The 12,778-nt window shown below is 40.5% G+C and overlaps 2 protein-coding genes across 5 annotated transcripts in view; one reads left to right on the top strand and one right to left on the bottom strand.

Annotated features, from left to right (window-relative positions):
• Positions 1-10,884, bottom strand: part of PDIA4 (protein disulfide isomerase family A member 4) — a 69,212-nt gene extending 58,328 nt beyond the window's left edge. The window contains exons 1-2 of one of the 4 annotated variants that reach the window (XM_072153039.1): positions 10,540-10,884; positions 10,341-10,464 (exon numbers count right to left, since the gene is read on the bottom strand). In XM_072153039.1, coding sequence (XP_072009140.1) covers positions 10,341-10,425 — 85 coding nt within the window. In that variant the 5' untranslated portion in view covers positions 10,426-10,464; positions 10,540-10,884. Of the gene's footprint in view, positions 1-10,340 lie in introns of all 4 variants that reach the window. The other 3 variants (XM_072153037.1, XM_072153040.1, XM_072153036.1) reach the window with 3 other exon arrangements.
• CTNND2 (catenin delta 2) overlaps positions 10,612-12,778 on the top strand; it is a 526,223-nt gene continuing 524,056 nt past the window's right edge. Inside the window, exon 1 of the mRNA XM_072153023.1 lies at positions 10,612-10,730. The gene's annotated coding sequence lies outside the window, so the exon portion shown is untranslated. The remainder of the gene's footprint in view (positions 10,731-12,778) is intronic.

The following is a 12,778-nucleotide window of genomic DNA, read 5'->3' as shown; positions in this document are numbered from 1 at the left end:
TATAGTGATAGGTTTTAAGTTCTTTCCAAAAAAAAAAAAAGAAAATTGGTGGGATCTTCCACATTTTCATGAAAATCACCAAGACTCGCGTTTTGAGGGACAACTCAGCTTTTAAGTAACTTTGAAAGGCCTAAATAATAGTAAAACCCTATAAATTACCCCACAATAAAAACGACACATGTCTACGTATGTAAAACAACTTATGAACTCTGTTAACAATATAAGTGTTTCACAGAGGTTATAATAAAATGACACAAAAGTACGATTTGGAAACTAATTTTAGGGGGAAAATGCACACATTAACTTAGATCAAAAACAACACATTCACAATGGATTAAATAATTAAAGGAAACCTACCATTTCAAATGGTAGGTGTAAGCTGTAAACACCGAGCACCAGCTCAGGGTGAGCTGGTGCCTGTGCTTAGTTTCGTTATAGCAGAAGCTGCTTCAGTGCTGCGCGCGACCGTGCACGCGCAACGCCTGCGGCATTTCCTATGTAGGCGCGCGCACACAGCGCCGAAGCAGTTTCTGCTAGAAAGTTTAAAAAGTGACACAAAATATTTGAGAAGGCCAAGAAAGATGATGCGTGGCTATCGCAAAATATCAATTTTATTTCAATACAACATTAAAAAGATGAATAAAACAGTGTAAAGACAAACATATTTAACAATTGGTGAAATGTATAGACCACACAGAGGAATAAAAAACATGTAGGTCACCAGGTAACGCCCTTATGGGCTTCCGGCAGGTTATATGGTCAAATAAGGTGCAAACAATGTAAACAACAAATATGCAGCTAAATGCTGCTGTACAAAAATGCAAAGTGAGCAAACCAGAGACCAATACCATACCAATAAGTAGGACCCCACACGTAAGACCCCAAGGGTATTGGTCTCTGGTTTGCTCACTTTGCATTTTTGTACAGCAGCATTTAGCTGCATATTTGTTGTTTACATTGTTTGCACCTTATTTGACCATATAACCTGCCGGAAGCCCATAAGGGCGTTACCTGGTGACCTACATGTTTTTTATTCCTCTGTGTGGTCTATACATTTCACCAATTGTTAAATATGTTTGTCTTTACACTGTTTTATTCATCTTTTTAATGTTGTATTGAAATAAAATTGATATTTTGCGATAGCCACGCATCATCTTTCTTGGCCTTCTCAAATATTTTGTGTCATTGACTTTGCCCGATGGCGAGCTGGCCTACGCTTATTTGTCATACTTTCTTTTTTGGTAATTTAAAGTTTAAAAAGTGTTAAAACCGCGATACCGCGGTTTTAACACTAACGAAACTAAGCACAGGCACCAGCTCACCCTGAGCTGGTGCTCGGTGTTTACAGCTTACACCTACCATTTGAAATGGTAGGTTTCCTTTAAATGTACTGCAAAGTTTAAAGAGGTATTCCAGGAATCAGCATAATTCATATATAAGTGGGCACTCAAAATGTAAGATAATGTGTAATTAGTTGTTATTTAAAATTTTGCTCCCCTTAGCAGAAAATGCTGGCGACATAGACTGTAATGAAGAATTAAAATGCTACCGGCCCTTTAATCAGTCCGTTAAATTCCTCCGCGTGGTCCGTTACAGGACAGAAGATGGCTGCTGGTCACATGTCCACATCACATGTCCTGTACCTGCCTGGGCAGGTCATGTGATCACCACCACGTTTGGCTGTAGTCAGTTGGTTGCACTGCATCCGGTATGGCCAGTGTTTTGGTGATGGCAGTTACACATCATTACTATAGTAACAGAGCAAGAAAACCTGTTAGATCATCACTGGGAGCAGAGCATAAAAGGTAGGAGGAGTTACTGAGAACTAAAGGATCTTGGGACTTGTAGTTTCCAGTGGCGGCCATCTTAGTGATAACTCCACCTACTTTAGAGAGGCCATAAATTTTGTAAATCATAAAATCAAAGTATTTAAGCTCCGTTTTGTGACTAATGACATTGAGTATTGTTATATTCATTTATTTATATCATCATGGGTTTTTGTGTCAGACGTTCATATTCCCGGAATACCCCTTTAACAGCAAATTTCTTCCAAACATGCCAATACCCCACATGTGAATGTAAACTGCTATACGGACAGACAGCTGGGCATTGAATAAAAGGAGAGTCATTCAGAGCAGATTTGTATACAAGTATATGAGGTCTTATTTTTGTTGGATGAGAAAACTGTACAATTTTTTTTTTGGGAGGGGGGGGGGGGGTCTTATATATTTGTGAAAAAATCATTCATTTTCATTGTGGATTTTTGGCTGCTCACCATAACATACTATTCATATTTTAGTTCAACTAAATTTGGGAAAGACAGAACAGGGGGAACTGACAAAAGTCAATGCCGTCTAATGTCTAATACATAGCCAGCTACTTTATCATTTAGAGAAATAAAATAAGGGGGCTAGCTAACCTGTCAGCCCTGGGGCACATATTGGAGCCTGGGGCTATCAAAGGAAGTATTAGAACCCCCCCAGGAAGCTGACAGGGGTCAGATCCACAGTGGGAAGATGCAGAAGCCCCTTACACAACGTGATCATGCTTCACCATGGCATGTAAGGGGTTAAGTCCGATTGTGGGTGTTAGAAGACTGCGCCAGTTGTAACATTTTTGAAAAAATTTTTTTGTTTCATAAACCGCTTCTACCTTTTCCCTAGGGTTTATGGCTGTCTGAGACCCGATCTTGCAATTAGCACGGAAGCAATAGAAACTACAGCAAAGTCCCAAAACATCTATCAAAACATAAAATATGGTTAAATGGTTGAACCCCCTGCGTCCCTTAAGGACGCAGCCAGTTTATAGCTTAACCCCTTCCCGTCAATTGACGTAATAGTACTGCATCGCGGGAGGTGCGTTCCCGCAAAATGCAGTATTATTACGTCATGCTTCTGGCGCCAGAAGCTGTGGGTATCAGCTATATATTATAGCCGACAACTGCCTCTAACACCCGCGATCGGAGATTTCTCCGATCACGGGTGTTAACCCCTGACACGCCGCGGTTGCGCTGACCGCGGCGTGCAAGGGGCATTTGAGAAGAATCAGCCCCCCCGCGGCGCTTACCCTTGCTCGGGGTCCGTGGCTGATAGAATCTGTCCCTAATCTGTGACTAAGGATAAACTGATGAGGCCCGACACGTGTTTCGCCGGGTCTCCCCGGCTTCTTCTAAGGGCCATTACGTGTCAAACACGTGTCGGTACGCTATCAGTTTATTCTTAGTCACAGATTAGGGACAGATTCTATCAGGGACATCAGTAATCAATACTCACAGAGACATAAATCAGTTACCAGTGTACAAACAAGCTGACAGTCTCAGCGGCGTGGACGCACGCAAGCTGAGACGATCGTGTTCGCTCTGCAGCAGTGAAGGATACACGGCGTATGTCCTCCAGAGCCGCGATCCTGTCACTGAAGTCTACTGCTGGCGCGACACAGTGTCACTAGCCAGGGAGCGACAGACCTCACTGTCCATTACGATCGCTCCCCTGACAGTGACAGTAGACATGAATACAGCAGTGTACCATGCTGCCAAGTAGCGCTGGGACTGATTAATTCTTAATTTCTGTCCCTGATCCCCACAACAGAATTACGTGGGAGAATCACAGAACTCGGGAGGGTATAATAAACTATAAGGGCACCCATACCCGAGTGTTATCCCGGGGTGTGTATATATCACCCAAGTGACTTGGATAAAAGTAAGGCAGTTCAAATTACTGTCATACTAGAACTTTTTATATACTAGTAAGAGAATATACTTAGAAATTTTAGGCAATTAATAAAAGTAAATTTTTATAGTTACACTCACATCTTTTTCTTTTCTCTCCAATCCCCTCTTCTTCCCCCATGTTCCCTGTTTTCTTTCTGATCTTTATAAAATTCATTAGGTGGTGCACATCGTGAGTGTTCATAAATTGGAACACTATAAATAATACCAGTGGATAAAATACCCAAACGCTCCACAAAATTTGATACCCAATCCCTCCCACGTATAACAATACCCCATATGTGGTGGTAATTTGTACATTTTTTTAAAAACATTCATTTAGCCAAAAAAATTTTACTTTCAAAATTGCATCCGATTTTGTTATAACCCCAGTAAAACAATTAAAGGGTTAACAAACTTCATAAAAGTTGAAAAGGTGAAAAGTGGCTTCGGCGTTAAGGGGTTAAGGCTCAGCCCAATTTTTTGTATTCTGACATGCATAGCTTTATAGGGTTATAACTTTTGAACACTGTTACTTATCTAAACAATTCTGAGCTATAAAATTTTTGCTTTATTCGTTATTGGGGCCATGTGACGGCATTTATTTTGCAGGATGAGATGCTTTTTCCAGTGTTGCCATCTTGGGATTGGTATACCTTATTGTTGACATTTAGGAACTTTTTTTTTTGAGGGCAGGAGCAGAAAAGCATCAATTCTGTACTGGATTTTACTTTTTTTTTTTTTGTGTTCACTGTATAGCCTAATAATCATATTATCTTTATTCTATGGTTCATTACAATTACGGGGATACCATACTTAAATATTTTTTCTTACGCTTTACTAAATTTGCCAAATAAAACTCTAATGTGGGGAGAAGTCTATAATTTTTGCATTGCCGAGTTCCAAGTGGCATAACATTTTTACTTTTGTAGCTATGGAGCTGGTTGATGGCTTATTTTTGAGGGACATGTTGTACTTTGCAACAGCATAATTCTGGAGTACATATGGTTTTTTATCACTTTTTATTGCATTTTTTGTGGGACTCAATAGTTAAAAATCATCATTTTTGGCAGTTTTTTTACCGCATCCATTGTGCAGGTTCAATAATGATTGGCTTTTATTCTACGGGTAGTTATGGGCGTGGTGATATGATTTAGACTTATGTTTAAGTTATATGTCTCTTTATATGTTATGGGGCTTATGGACATTTTTAGTTAAACACCCACGATCGGAGCCCACTCCGACCAGGGATGTTACAGCTGGCACCCAGTGTATCCCGATGCTGTTTAGGCTCCGATCCAGAGCTGAGCGGATATATCCGCCACTGAGCGCCAGGTCACTTCACTCAGCAGCAGATTTATCCGCCGCAGAGCGGGAAGGGGTTAAAGGACTGAGTACTTTTTCGTTTCTGCATTTTTTTTTTAAACTCCCCTCATTCCAAAGCAATCACTTTTTTTAATTTGATGATGTTTGCAGGAATGTGTGAGGTTATCTGAAGGACAAATTGTATTTTTTTTTTTAATCATGTTAATTTTCATTTGATTGTAGAACACAGGACAAGTGAACATATCTGACATTCTAGTGAGTGGAGTGTACTTTAGAAAGAGACATATTGATACGGCCTAGTAAGGGCATCAGCTTTCACAAATTGTACTTTTTAGTGGCGCAATTTAATCTTTCATGCATTGGCTCTGTTTTCCCTGCTTTCATTCTGCACTTCTTTATTCTTTGGGTCGATACGATCACTGTAATTAATATAGATTTTAGTAAATGTTAAAAAATTGTAATCATTTGTACAAAAAAAAAAAACTTTTTCACACTTTGGTGTGCAGACCTATGCAAGATGTAATATTTTGTGAAGTGCTGCCGTTTTAATTAATAGCAATATGTTATTCAAATATTCATGGATGGAAAAATGGCGAAAAAGTGGCAATCTGTGCACTATATGTATGTGTTACCTGTACACATACCTGTATATGTACCTGCACAATGAAGCACATCACCGCCATATACAAGTATATATACTGCATCCATATAAGTGTATAAATACTGCCAGAGAAGGCATGTATTAACCCCTTAAGGACGCAGCCATTTTACAGCTTAAGGCTCAGTCCCATTTTTTAGATTCTGACCTGCGTCTCTTTATATGGTTATAACTTTTGAACACTGTTACTTATCAAAGCGATTCTGAGATTGTTTTTTCCCCACATGTTGTACTTCATTTTAGTGGTAAATTTTGGCTGATAAGTTTTGCGTTTATTTACAAAAAAAATAAAAAAAATGATGAATTTTTTGAAAAATTTGCCATTTTCGAAATTCAAAATCACCGCGTTTTCAGGCAGATTGATTTACCACCTAAATAACTTGCAGAATAACATTTCCCATTTGTCTACTTTACATTTTCATAATTTTTGAAATGTTTGGATAATTTATTTTGACGTCACGTGGCCTACAAATCGAATAGCGATTTTCCGTATTTTCAGAATTGACTATTTTGGGGATAAATACTGTTTGAAATCAAATTTTAGATATTTAGCAACAAAAACCCCCTATATAACCAACCCATTTTCAAATCTGCACCCCTCAAACTATCAGAAACAGCATTTACAAAGACTGTTAACCCCTTGAGATCTTCATAGTAATTGAATCAAAATGGCGGTGAAATTTAGAATGGTCAAATTTTGTCGGTTATACGTTCATTTAGCCCTAAAATTTACACATTTCCAAAAGATAAAAATAGAAAACTCACCATAAAATTTGTTCTACAATTTCTCCTGAGTGCAGCGACCCCCCACATGTGGACATTACTTGTGTTATGGGGGCACAGCGAGGCGCAGAAGGGAAGGAGCACCCTGCAGCTGCCAGGATTTTAGTTTTCTCGTTGCCCCCTTTTGAAGGCTATAACATTTTCGCTTTTCCGTTATTTGGGTCATGTGACGGCATTTTTTTGCGGGATGAGATGCTTTTTCCAGTGTTACCATTTTGGGGTTGGTATCACCTAATGTTGAAAATTTAGGAACTTTTTTTTGAGGTCATGAGTAGAAAAGCATCAATTCTGTACTGGATTTTTTACTTTTTTTTTTTTCGTGTTCACCGTATAGCCTAATAATCATGTTATCTTTATTCTATGGGTCGATACGATTACGGGGATACCAGACATGAATATTTTTTCTTATGTTTTACTAAATTTGCCAAATAAAACCCTAATGTGGGGAAAAATCTATCATTTTTGCATCGCCGTCTTCCAAGTGGCATAACATTTACGTTTTTGGCTACAGAGCTGGTTGATGGCTTGTTTTTTGCGGGACATGTTGTTCTTTGCAACAGTATCATTCTGGAGTACATATGTTTTGTTGATCACTTTTTATTGCATTTTTAGTGGGATATAATAGGTAAAAATCTTAATTTTTGGCTGGTTTTTAACGTTTTTTTTTACGGCGTTCATCATATGGGTTCAATAGTTATTTAGTTTTATTCTATGGATTGTTAAGGACGCGGTGATACTATATATGTGTGGTTTGTGTTATGATTTAGACTTTTTTGAGCGTTATATGTCTCTTTATATGTTTTGGGGCTTATGGGCATTTTTAGTGATTTATAAAGTAATTTTTTATTGAAAAACATTTTTTTTTTAAATTTTTTTACATGATCCACCATGGGATATGAACAAGCAATCATCTGATTGCTTGTTCTTGATAATACTCTGCAATACTAATGTATTGCAGGGTATTATCAGTGCCAGCCTATGCAGATGCATAGGCTGACACTTTGCCTTTAAGATGACGTCACAGACGCCATCTTAAAGGTAAACCCTCCAGGCTTCTCTGGGGTCCCGATCGGACCCCAGAGGTGCCAAAACAGCGATCGCCCCCCCCCCCCCAAAAACGGTGCGGGGGGGGGGCGATCGTGGGGTAAAGACCCCCAGAAGGCATGTTAAATGCCGCGGTCGCGTTGACCGCGGCATTTAACGGGTTAAACACCCGCGATCGGAGCCCACTCCGACCGCGGGTGTTAGCCGGGGATGTCAGCGGTAAATTACCGCTGAAATCCCGCGGCTAACGATGCCGGTTCGGCTGCTGTGCAGTGCTGAACCGGCATCGTGTCTGCACCGTAGCTGTACTGCGCTGAGCGCTAATCGTCGAAAGCTGCGCAGTACAGCTACGGTGCGGAGCGCTAAGGGGTTAACTTCCATATCTGCCAGTTTTTACTTTTTTTGGGGGGGGGGGGGGATTAGAATAGGAAGATTGTATCAAATTGAATATCTGGATTACTGTACTTATCTCAATTGAGGGTGCTGAAATTACAGATTTGCTTTAAAGATTAGCTTCTATAACTGTATAACCGGTTCAGGACCGGGCCCTTTCCTGTTTTTTCATTTATAACCTTATAAATCTATAACCTTTTTATTTTTACACGTAAACAGCTGTGTGACAGCTTGTTTTCTGCGTAACAAATTGCACTTGAATATTCCCTGCCGTGTACTGGGAAGCAGGAAAAAAATTCCAAATGCAGTGAAAAAAAACGCATTTGCGCCGTTTTCTTATGGGCTTGGAATTTACAGCTTTCACTGTGTGCCCCAAATGACATATCTACTTTATTCTTTGGGTCAATATGATTAAGCAGATACCAAATTTGTATAGGTTTTATAATGTTTTCATACTTTTACAAAAATTAAAACCTCCTGTACAAATTTTTTTTTTTGATTTTGCCGTCTTCTTGCGCTAATAACTTTTTCATACTTTGGTGTATGGAGCTGTGGGTGGTGTCATTTTTTGCGACTTTTGATGATCTTTCAATTATATTATTTTTAGGACTTTACGAACTTTTGATCACTTTTTATAGAATTTTTAATTTTTTTTTTAAATTGCAAAAAAGTGCCATTTTTGACTTTGGGCATGATTTTCCATTACGGGGATAAACGCAGTGAAAAAACGTTAGTATATTTTGATAGATTGGGCATTTTCGGACGCGGCGATACCTAATGTGTTTATGATTTTAACTGTTTATTTAGATTTATATCAGTTCTTGAGAAAGGGGGGCGATTTGAATTTTTAGGTTTTTTTATTAGAATTTTTTTTACTTTTACTATTTTTCAGACTCCCTAGGGTACTTTAACCCTAGTTTGTCTGATCGATCCTACCATATACTGCCATACTACAGTATATATACAGGATTATACTCCTCATTTATTACAATGTGCTGATAGCACATTGTAATGAATGGGTTAAAACGAAGTAGCCTCGGGTAGTCGGAACACCCGAGGCTACCATGGCGAAGGATCGCCGCTTCTCAATGACGTCACGGGGAGCGACAATCCTCAGAAAGATGGCGGCGCCCATGCGCCCCAATCTTTTTGAAGCCACCTGCAGCTTTGCAGGCGGCGATCAGCTACAAAACACCCGCGATCGGTGCTATAAATATGCAGCAAAGACTTACCGGCTATGGAAAGGGCTCAGCCCGTGAGCCCTCTCCATGCACCGGGACCCGACCGCCGCCGTGAATACACGGCGGGCGGTCGTGATCCTGTTAACAATATACCCTTATTTTTCAAACTATAAGAGGCTTCTTACTATAGGACGTACCCCAGATTTAGGCTTCCAAAAAAGGAAATATATTTTAAACCAATTAAAATATCCCTGTTGGTTGCACTAAAGCGCAGCTGCGCTCCAACCATACAGTTGCACGCGCAGTTGCGTTCCAACCATACAGTTGCACCGATCCGAGCCGCACACCGCAAAAAGATAGAGCCTGCTCTATCTTTTGGCGAGTGTGTGGCCGTTGTTTTCTATGGAGGGGGGGGGGGGGTCACCTTCGCCTCCTCTCCAGCACACGGCGGTATGTCCACACAGCGGGCATACCGCGTGTGTATGTACCCTTAAAGTCATATTTCCTCTCTAGTGGTAATTGTTATTGCATTTACTAATGCATGTAACAAGTTTTTCTATACAAGAAGTCTGTTTTTTTGTTACTTGGTTCAACATTTTACTCTACAGTCCAGACACTGGTAAAGTGCTGGGTCGCAGTGTCAAAATGTGAAATGTAATTCTCATACAGTAACTAACAACTTTTACTTATTCCCACACTTATAACACCCTACACATTTTGTCCCCCTTCCCCTCACATCGTGGTCTCTTTTCTCTTTACATTCTGGTCCCATCCTCCATAATACCCTGTTCCCCAATGCTCCTTCTTATATTGTGCCCCTTTCTCCTTCTCCTTACAATGTGCTCCCTCGCTCCTCATTACATTTTTTCCTGTGGTGATGTAGGAAGCATGTCATCAATCACCCGGGAAAGGAGAGATCAGTACGGAGGCTCCTCTCTGGGAGATCGGGTGCAGCTCTATGTCAGGGCATCACCTGATCTACCTTACAGCGGTCAGGAGGGTCAGGCAGTGCTGGATCCTCCTGACCTTTAGTAACTTTAGAAAAGTAGTAGTAACTAAATGCAGTGGCACAAAGTTATTCCCCTTTCCATGGATACCAAGTTACGTATGCAACATGACACATTCCATTTAACATATTTCCTAAAAGCCATTAAATACATTACAGGATTCTCGCTGCTTCACATGCTAGATACTTCATTCCGTTCGTGATGCTATAGAGAAGACTTTCGCAAGCAATCAGTGGTCTTACCTTCTGTGTCACTCTCGCAAGATACAAGAACGAGCATTGTCAGCAAAAAGTACAGAAATCTGCCCCAAAGTCTCTTAGCACCCATGTCAGCTTCGAGTATACGCTCTCTAAAGACTTCTGTGACCTACAGGCAATCAAAATCCAAGTCGGTAAGTAAGTAAACTAATCACTGCTGCCTCACAGGGATCGCTCCACTTACAGAAATCCCAAGGAGGATGCGAACAAATTGGGACTATTTACCTGTAGCCCACACTGCAGCAGCGTGCTTTCCCGCGATTGGTCAATGGCAGACCCGCCAATAGTACACTGCCACTTCTACAGAAATCGCCGGAAAGCCTGAAAGGAAGGCGTCTGCCTACCAAACTCGTCACGTCCACATTGGCTGTACTGGTAAGGAGGGAGGGGAGAGCGAGAACTCAACAATAACGACATAGCAACCAGGAGCAGGCCCTGGCGGGGACGTAAGCGGGCAAAAGAGACCAACTTTCTAGACGTCTTTAGTAGTAGGGTCTCTGAATGGCAGTTACTGCGCTAACTGCTGGAACTACCAAGGGTCCGTTCCTAATGGCTGGTGCTCGGATTATCATCTTGTGCTATAAGGTCACGTTGACGTTTGGCCTTTTTTATGTGTTTTTTGATGCATAATCAGAAACTGAGACGGGAAGAGCCTTGCTTTGACGCACATGCGTTTTCTCTGAAATACATGTGTTCTGGAATTAGTACCAGTTGTTCTGCAGTACACCTGGCGCTTTGTCTGCGCTTGCAAACGCAGACAAAGTCGCGCCCACCGGGGCGGGCCTCGGCCCGATCGCATCAGCGTTTCCATGGAAACGGCTGCGATTGGGAACGAGCCACCGGTGTTTCGCGTTAAATTAACGCAAAACACCGGCGGCTCGTTCCCGATCGCAGGCGTTTCCATAGAAACGCTGATGCGATCGGGCCGAGGCCCGCCCCGGTAGGCGCGACTTTGTCTGCATTTGCAAGCGCAGACAAAAGCGCCACGTGTGGCGCCGGTCTAAGGCTCAGTCCCATTTTTGGATTCTGACTTGCCTCGCTTTATATGGTTATAACTTTTGAACACTGTTACTTATCAAAGCGATTCTGAGATTTTTTCCCCACATGTTGTACTTCATTTTAGTGGTAAATTTTGGCTGATAAGTTTTGCGTTTATCTTTCAAAAAATGATGAATTTTTTTAAAAATTTCACTTTTTTCAAATTCGAAATCATTACATTTTCAGGTAGATAGATTTACCACCTAAATAAGTTGCTGAATAACATTTCCCATATGTCTACTTTACATTTTCATAATTTTTGAAGTGTCTGGATAATTTTTTTGATGTAACGTGGCTTACAAATAGATTATCGATTTTCTGTATTTTCAGAATTTTACTATTTTGGGGATTAATACAGTTTTGAATGAAATTTTACATATTTTGCATTAAAACCCACTATATAATCAACCCATTTTCAAATCTGCACCCCTCAAACTATCAGAAACAGGTTTTAGGAAGATTGTTAACCGCTTGAGATCTTAATAGTAATTGAATCAAAATGGAGATGAAATTTAGAATGGTCAAATTGTGCCGGTTATACGTTCATTTAGCCCTAAAATTTACACATTTCCAAAACATAAAAATAGAAAACCCACCATACAATTTGTTCTGCAATTTCTCCCAAGTACAGAGACCCCCCCCCGCCCCCCACACATGTAGCAGTTACTTGTTTTATGGGCGCACAGCAAGGCGCAGAAGGGAAGGAGCGCCCTGCAGCTGCCATTATTTTGGTTTCCTCGTTGCCTCCTTTTGTAGGCTATAAAATTTTCGCTTTTCCGTTATTGGGGCCATGTGACGGCATTATTTTTGCGGGATGAGATGCTTTTTCCAGTGTTGCCATTTTGGGGTTGGTGTCACCTATTGTTGAAAATTTAGGAACTCATTTTTGAGGGCAGGAGTGGAAAAGCATCAATTCTGTACTGGATTTTTGACTTTTTTTTTATTCTTTGTGTTACGGGAATACCAGACTTGAATATATTTTCTTACGTTTTACTAAATTTGTCAAATAAAACCGTAATGTGGGGAAAAATCTATCATTTTTGCATTGCCGTCTTCCAAGTGGCATAACATTTTTACTTTTTTGGCTACAGAGCTGGTTGATGGCTTGTTTTTTGCGGGGCATGTTGTACTTTGCACCAGTATAGTACATATGTTTTTTTTTTATCACTTTTTATCTCATTTTTTGTAAGATTGAATAGGTAAAAATGACAACCCGATTGCATATATTGTTAATAGGAAAAGAGGGAGACACGTGGCGCCTAAAGGTAGACTGTCTGATTGTATTGCAAGTAGAGGGATCTATAATCTTAGAAAGGAGGGTGTAGGGAGAAACAGAGGTGTGGTGGGCTGCAGCGTACCCTGTAGAAAGGGAGACAATTTTGTAA

The sequence above is a fragment of the Engystomops pustulosus genome, chromosome 5 (assembly GCF_040894005.1).
Source record: "Engystomops pustulosus chromosome 5, aEngPut4.maternal, whole genome shotgun sequence".
Classification (NCBI taxonomy): Eukaryota; Metazoa; Chordata; class Amphibia; order Anura; family Leptodactylidae; genus Engystomops; species Engystomops pustulosus.
This window is presented reverse-complemented; position numbering and strand designations above follow the sequence as displayed.